The following is an 8,238-nucleotide window of genomic DNA, read 5'->3' as shown; positions in this document are numbered from 1 at the left end:
CTTTTAGTTTAATTTACTTTATCTCTTTCATTCTCGTTTGCTCGATTGTTACTTGAACGTGATAAATCTTTATTATTAAATTTATTTGGAGTTAAATGAATAGTGTTTTAGATAATTAGATAGATATTATAAAGGATTTATATTTTTCATAATTGAATCATCTTTTCTCTCTCTCTCTCTCTCTCTGTTTTTTTTCTTTTTTTTCCATTGCCATTGACACGAAAAAAGAATTGTACATTAATTAAATTAGATATATATATGTATATGTGTATATATATATATATATATATATATATATATATATATACATATATACACACATATATATAGATATATATATATTTATTTGTCTTGATTTGTTGTGTAGATTTCGTTATAATATTATTTACAAACATTCTTATGTATGATGTACGTTTATATATTTTCTTTCTTGTTTTATTTTTACTGCGATTAATTTTTCCTGATTGCTAATAAAAATAAGAATATTTATTAATAAGTAAAGAGAAAAATTGGAAGTTAATAAAAATGTATTATTTACTTAATATCCTACTATTTTTTTTATTCATTCCTTACCTTTATTTATCCTTCCAATATTGTTTCTCTAGGTTCCCTTCCACTTTCTTTCAAATTTGGATATAATTTAGCTTTAAGACCGTCACTGTTAATTCGACCATGAAAATCCGGTTTTTTTTCCTTTGGTGTACTTCGTTGCAACCAAATATCTAACAATGTTTTCGGTGTATGATGATTCCCTTTGTGAATTTGTTTTCCAAGCGATATCGATGTACTTGCTGGCGGTGACATCGGTGAATCCGTTGTTGCCCTGATCACACTTGCTCGTGCAGTTCCATCCTCCTTTCCAAAACTTTATATAAAGTGATATTAGTTCGATGACGTTTTCATTTTATCTCAAAGTAAATAGTAAACTATAATTGAAAATAGGATTTACCCATCCAATTCGCGTAAAGCTTGATCCAATTCAACTTTATCTTTGTCATCTTTGCTTCTTACTTCGAGTAAACAATTTAGAACTTCGGAATGATTAGCAGAATTATTCGCATGATGTTTAAGAAATGTTTCCAATTCCCCCCATAACAAACGATAATGTTCTTCTCGACGTGCACCACCTTTACCAACTCGTCCACCACCTATACTTGGCATCGACAATGTTTCATGCTTTGCTTCCAATTGAAGTATACTAAAGATTATTTGTTTGCATTGTACAACCTCATCCACTGTTATTTCTTCTTTTATCATAATTTCTGGTAAAGGATCGAGTAACTGAAAAATAATGTATATCCTAAGATAAAAATTTTGGTACGTTCGATAGTCGATCATATTATTGAAAATAATATCATTGTTTACCTGCTTTAAATTAAACATCAGAGTACTAGAAATTGTAATTGGCCAATATTTTGTATGACGTTCTAATCTTGGTCTCATTCTTTCCACTGGTCCTTCTGGAGTACTGTTCGGACTACGTTTTAAAGGCACTAACATGTTATTTCTCATAAGAGATCCAAAATCCTACGTAATAAAAAAGGATAAATATTTAGATTAAAAAGAAAAAAAGAAAGAAAGAAAGAAAGGAAAAAAAAAGAAAAAAGAAATTAAACTTACAGTTATTCTATAATCTGTAACACGACCACCGCAACCTTCACTGATGGAAGGTGGATCTTCAAGGACACTTCTTGCCGTAGATAATGTATGTATAAAGATTTCACCACCGTGAGCAGCAAGTAAATGAGATATTGTTTTTCCACCGCTCTTTCTTGCCATTTCTAACATTACTGATCTACCATTTAAAAGAAAATTAATTAAACAAGAAGACGGCCTACTATTTACATCAACTGGAGTAATCCTATGCATTGCCGTGCAGTTTTGCATTTCCGATGCGCTACAACCTCGTGGTGTACACCATTTTAAAGTTACTGTTTCGTACTCTGAACCTTCTTCGAATCTTCTAAATGTTTTTAGTAATGCTGAATCTTGTGGATTACCTATAATAAACATATGTGTAATAAAATATATATGTATAATTTTTAGATAAATTCTAATTATATACCTTTCAAAATTGCAGAATGTGCCGCAGAGGAATGAAATATTTCTACGTCATAGTTTGCAGAAGAACTGGCATTTTGTTCTTCTTTCATTGGTATTCCTGTTACCGTTGTACTGGCTAAATCGTAATGCGATAAAATAAGATGGGATAACTTTGAATGTAATGCAGGGGCCTTTATTGAATGCACTTCCACCGTCAAAAGAGGTGAAACCTTTGTTATAAATATTGAAAATGAAAAATACTTTTATCATTTTATCAAAGTATAAAACAAATAAAAAAAAATTTAAATAACAAATACCTCCCGTGGTCCTTGGCTGGTAACTTGTGATTCTATGTTATTAGGGCAGATATTTAATATAACTAAATGACAGAAGTCTATTGGCATCAAACTGCAATAGAATTAAGAAAATAAGTTAAATCTATTATAAGAAATATATTCAAAGAAGTACTTACTGATTTATAAGAAAATTAAAACGTGGCGTATCTAATCTATAAGAAAAATATGAATTATAATAATAAGTTTCATAAATCACACTCTATTGTGATTTATAAAACTTATTATTAATTCATATTTTATATTTATTATAAGAAATATATTCAAAGAAGTACTTACTGATCCGAAGCTAGAGCAGTTTTATTCTCTTGAGTTAATTCATTCAAAAATATATTTTCTAAACTTTTCATGTTACTATTATCTCGCGCACTTGTAATACAAATTACTCTACCCCTATTTAAAAGCTTATTGGTATTTTCATTCAAAGAAGTTCTCTTTTCGTGTTGAATCTCGGAACATTCATTGAGCGTTTCTATAGCTACTCTTAGACCATGTATCACTGAATAATCTTCTCCTGGTTCTGGATTTTTTGTCGGTACGCCAAGAATGGCGGTTCCATTCATTATCTAAAATTAAATAAATTTAAGAAAGGTCTAATCGCGCAATACAAGATAACATATAAATCACAGATTTTTAAGAAATAATTACATGAGTTAGATTTTGCTGAAGTGGACTCCATGAGTTCAATACATAAGCTGCACGATCGGTCACTACGTATCTGATCTATAAGAAAAATATGAATTAATAATAAGTTTCATAAATCATCACTCTATTGTATAATATATTTACAAACCAATTTGCCAGTCGGGAATAAGTCCCAAACAATGCGACAATATTCAAGAGATGCTTCGACACTTGTAGTCCATAATGATTTACAAACAGGAGCTAATGGTATTAAATTTTGCCCACGACTCTTTAAAAAGTCGAATTCTAATGGGCATTCCGCAGATATACCAAAATAAGGCGTATGGTCTAATACGAAAATAGTCTTATGATTTGCTGGATACATTCTATCTCATAACATTTTTAATATGCACTGAACATCACAAATATTTATCCTATTGTTTTGTCAACGAATTGTACGCGCATATATTTTTATAGGTTAGGTTATATTACTAGGTTCGTAAATTATATATATATATACATAACGCACGTTAATTAATACTTCTAAATATAAAAAAAATTGTAATTATTTGAAATATATATACCAACTAATTATTATTAACACATTATACGTTAAACATTTATGAAAAAATTACATTGGACGAGAACTACCAAGAATGATACGTTTTAAATAACATTTGAATATTTCAACGGAAATCTATAGTTTATCAATATTTAGGAGACGATTAAAAAAAAAAAAAATTTATCAATTTAAAAAATAGTATCAAAATTTCCGCGCAGAATCATTATCAGGGTGTACCAAAAATTCATAACTAAGGTATAGAAACGAATAGGGACTAGATTGTACTACATACGTCAAATCCTAGATGCAAGTTAACAATCCTAAATAAATTTAAAATAAAATGTTATATACACTACTTAGCGTTACATACTTTTATAGTTTTTCTTAAAAAATGATTATGTATTGATATGTTAAATGTCAATATAATATCTTTTCTATTCTTTTATTAAATATTAAATATGAAACTGAGAGAAATATATGTGCATATGTATATACAAAAACGAAAATAAAAATGGCGTATTTCGTTCAGCGATTATCAGCTGATCGTAAAATTTCAACGTTTTTTCTACAATGTGACGTATAAGTAAAGTGTGTTCACGTTAACAATTATATTGATAAGTATGTAAGATGGTTCTACCGACGAGGTTATCTTTAAAAACAATACGTTTACCGTATCATTATCACAATTTATTTGTTGTGACTTTATTTTTGTTTACATTAATTATCATATTAATTGCTGCATATCATGTTTTTAAATTTGGAGATGCTCCACAAAATTCAATTTATAATGCAATTGTTTTAACTAATATAAATACACTACCCACTGAGGTTTTAAGTGCGGATTCACCGGCAGCTGATATTACCAATTCTTCTTGTACATATTTCAATTGTTTCAACGTATATCGTTGCGGTAGTAGAGGCAATAAACCTTTAGTGTATGTATACCCTCCAAAAACATATTTGAATGGATCGCATAAACCAATAACTAGTCAAATGACTAAAGAGTTTTATCAAATCTTAAATGCTCTTATATCAAGTAAGTTTTACACTTCAAATCCGCACGAAGCATGTATATTTGTTCCCTCCATCGATACTCTCAATCAAAATAGATTGAAATTGCAAGAAGTATCGCAAGCATTGAAAACATTACCATTGTAAGTATTTTATAAATCTAGATTGTGTATTTTAAACATGTATTGTATTTACAAATAATTGCAGTATTTTTATCTTATAATAATAGTTGGAACGGTGGAGAAAATCATTTAATATTCAATATGGTACCAGGAAGCGTTCCAGATTATAATACCGTTCTTGATGTTTCTGTTGGAAAAGCTATGATTGCTGGTGCTGGATTATCTACATTAACTTATAGATCTGGATTTGATATCAGTTTACCCGTTTATAGCTCATTTTTAACTAATTTCAATAGAAATATTAAAATTAAAAGGTATTAATGATATTTATGAGAAAGAAATTAAAAAAAATAGATATCCATGAGGAATAAGATCTATCCATTTAATAATTTCATTTTTAATTTTTTTAGAATATGGTTGCTTATGTCATCTCAAATTAATATTAATTCTGCTTTTGAACAAGATTTAATAGAGCTTAAAAGTTCTTTTCCAAAAGAAATATTATTACTTGGTCCATGTTTGCAATATAGTCCCATGAATAATACAGTACGCTGTATTGGAAAAGATGTTTATAAATACCCTGCTGTACTTCAAGTATGTAACATCCTAAAAAAAATTTATTTCTATAATATAGTAATATTTATGTAAAATAAGGACACGGAAGTATTTTTACATTTTTTGTATTTTTAGACAGCCACATTTTGTTTCGTAATACGTGGAGCAAGGTTAGCACAAAGTGTTTTATTAGAAGCTATGGCAGCTGGTTGTATACCAGTAATCGTGGCGGATTCATTGGTTATGCCATTTTATGGAATGATAGACTGGACAAGGTTTGATATTTATAATTATACAGATATTATATTTATCATTCATTTAATTATATAAAAATCTTGATGTTATAATTTTTGATAATTTTTTAGAGCAGCAATATTTGTTCGTGAAATAGATGTTCTACAAGTAATATCAATATTAAAGAGAATATCTCAGCAAAGAATTGTAGAATTGCGAGAGCAAGGTACATGGCTTTATAAAAGATATTTTAAGTCCATGCAAAAAATAACAGATACAACCTTGGAGATATTAGCAGACCGTGTATTTACAAATTTTGCAAGGGATTATATATATTGGAATGTACCTTCCCATAAGGTAAATTATCAAAGACATAATATATTCATTAGGCACAGAGAAAAACTGATTTTATATATATATATATATATATATATATATATATATATATATATATATATATATATATAAATATATAAAAATATAAATATAAATATATAAAAATAAAAATATAAATATATATATATATAAAATATGTTTATTATATATATAATAAATATATTTAACATATATTAAATATATATATATATATATTTATAAACAGGATAAAATTTCTCCACTTTTTCTACCATTAACTGCTCCCAAGACAAGAGGATTCACAGCTGTTATCTTAACGTACGACAGGCTAGAATTATTATTTATTTTAATCAATAAAATAGTAAAAGTGCCAAGTTTATCCAAAGTTTTAGTTATTTGGAATAATCAACAAAAAGATCCACCTCATTGTATGTACAATAAATTAATATTATTAGTGTTATTAATCATGTAATAATCATATATATTGATCATCATTTTAATATATTACAGCTTCAAGATGGCCAAAACTAACTAAACCGTTAAAAGTTATTCAAACAAAAGAAAATAAATTGTCAAACAGATTTTATCCATATGATGAAATAGAAACCGAAGCAGTACTTTCAATAGACGATGATATTATTATGTTAACGACTGACGAAGTAGAATTTGCTTATGAAGTATTATTTATTACTATTGAATTGTTAAATTATTTTATGAGTTACGCTTTCGTTCACTTCAATGATATTTGCAGGTTTGGAGGGAATTTCCAGACAGAATAGTAGGATTTCCATCTCGTATTCACATGTGGGATAACACTACTAATTGTTGGAAATATGAAAGTGAATGGACTAATAGTATTTCAATGGTTTTAACTGGTGCTGCTTTTCATCACAAGGTATGTATATTTTAACATTTGTCATTTTTAAAACGGGGGAAAAATTAAATCTACGATTAACCAACTCCATAATTATATCTTCTTATGTAAAAATTTTATAGGCACGAACAATCCTTGGCATTTTAACATTATGTCCTTTTGTAAATACCTTTAACCCGAACTCCATTTTCTATGTCTGTTCGAAGACACGTATAAGTACGATATGTTATTTCTTATTTTTTACATTAATTATTATCTACTTTTATTGAAAAAAAAATCATCGTTTATTGCAGTATTGGAATTATATGTATACAACCGCGATGCCAGGTGATATTAAAGAATGGGTAGACGAACATATGAATTGCGAAGATATAGCAATGAATTTTTTAGTTGCTAATATAACAGGAAAAGCTCCGATAAAGGTAATTTTTATTATTATTACTTGTAGCTTTAATTTTAAATAAAAAGATTAATTAGCATCAAATTGGACAAATCTTTTTTTTGTTTTTTTTTTTTTTCAGGTAACACCAAAAAAGAAATTTCGATGTCCAGAGTGTACAAATACCGAAATGTTATCAGCAGATTTGACACATATGGTTGAACGTACACAATGTATAAATAGATTCTCATCTATCTATGGAACAATGCCATTACAATCTGTTGAATTTCGTGCTGATCCTGTACTTTTCAAAGATGTTTTCCCCGAAAAATTGAAAAGATTCAATGACATTGGAAGTTTATAATATCATTTGACTAATTATATTTAACGGCCTTTTCATGACAAAAACGACAATTTTTATCGAACAATCGTAATTGTTAATTAATCAATCTCATTGATTATCAAAGTCGATTCCCATCATAATTCCATTGTTTTATTAAACAGTTGATAGCTCCGACGTAGCAATAAAAAAATGTACATTGTCGTACTACCGTGTAAAATATTAATAAGATTTTTGTAAAAAGTCTTGATAATAGAGTATATAATTTTATATTATATAATGACAAACAAATTTTAAACCTAATCCTTTGTCATAATTTATTATAGGTCATTATAATATCTTGATAAAAAAATATTATATTTTATCATGTCTATATTTATTCGATATTATGAACATAATATATATTTTGGGGATTGGAAAATTAATTTTATATTTCTTTCGGGCGACTAAGTGTCATCTAATATGGAAATATTAAAATAAAAAATATTTTATATTATAAAAAAAAAAAAAAATCAAACAAAAAATTTTTTTTTAATTTATTTCGTAACTCAATAAATTAATACATGAGATACTTTCCTTTTTCTTTTTTATTTTATTTATTTATTTCTTCTATTGATTTTATTATCTGCATCTTTAATTCTAATTTGATGCATGCACGACACAATCAACATCCAATGCAAATTAGTGACACCACATTTATTATTTCATACAATAACGTATCGTTTATGCCTGTTTTATCTACATGGTTTTTTTTTCTTTTTTCTCTTTTTTTCTTAAGAGTATACTC

General features: G+C 27.4%; 2 protein-coding genes across 3 annotated transcripts; one reads left to right on the top strand and one right to left on the bottom strand.

The window, feature by feature from the left end:
* Nucleotides 1-351: 351 nt before the first annotated feature.
* LOC124425505 (integrator complex subunit 13) lies at nucleotides 352-3,554 on the bottom strand. Its single transcript, XM_046965904.1, has 10 exons — nucleotides 3,190-3,554; nucleotides 3,045-3,119; nucleotides 2,676-2,962; nucleotides 2,361-2,451; nucleotides 2,066-2,273; nucleotides 1,621-2,000; nucleotides 1,366-1,527; nucleotides 950-1,281; nucleotides 574-865; nucleotides 352-467 (listed from the first exon to the last, which is right to left on the bottom strand). The coding sequence occupies exons 1-9, from the start codon at nucleotides 3,403-3,405 to the stop codon at nucleotides 580-582; spliced, it is 2,037 nt and encodes a 678-aa protein (XP_046821860.1). The 5' UTR covers nucleotides 3,406-3,554; the 3' UTR covers nucleotides 352-467; nucleotides 574-579.
* A 514-nt stretch (nucleotides 3,555-4,068) lies between these two features.
* LOC124425504 (exostosin-2) lies at nucleotides 4,069-7,726 on the top strand. Of its 2 annotated transcripts, XR_006942524.1 has the most exons (11): nucleotides 4,069-4,736; nucleotides 4,823-5,029; nucleotides 5,126-5,309; nucleotides 5,406-5,545; nucleotides 5,636-5,861; nucleotides 6,106-6,286; nucleotides 6,369-6,535; nucleotides 6,610-6,753; nucleotides 6,855-6,948; nucleotides 7,026-7,154; nucleotides 7,254-7,395. XR_006942524.1 is itself a non-coding variant. In XM_046965903.1 (10 exons), the coding sequence occupies exons 1-10, from the start codon at nucleotides 4,210-4,212 to the stop codon at nucleotides 7,473-7,475; spliced, it is 2,127 nt and encodes a 708-aa protein (XP_046821859.1). In that variant the 5' UTR covers nucleotides 4,069-4,209; the 3' UTR covers nucleotides 7,476-7,726. The 2 variants fall into 2 exon arrangements, 1 of the variants encoding a protein (XP_046821859.1); XM_046965903.1 differs by lacking the exon at nucleotides 6,855-6,948 and having other exon boundaries at nucleotides 7,254-7,726.
* The last annotated feature ends 512 nt before the right edge of the window (nucleotides 7,727-8,238 follow it).

This window comes from Vespa crabro, chromosome 7 (genome assembly GCF_910589235.1).
Source record: "Vespa crabro chromosome 7, iyVesCrab1.2, whole genome shotgun sequence".
Lineage (NCBI taxonomy): Eukaryota > Metazoa > Arthropoda > Insecta > Hymenoptera > Vespidae > Vespa > Vespa crabro.
This window is presented reverse-complemented; position numbering and strand designations above follow the sequence as displayed.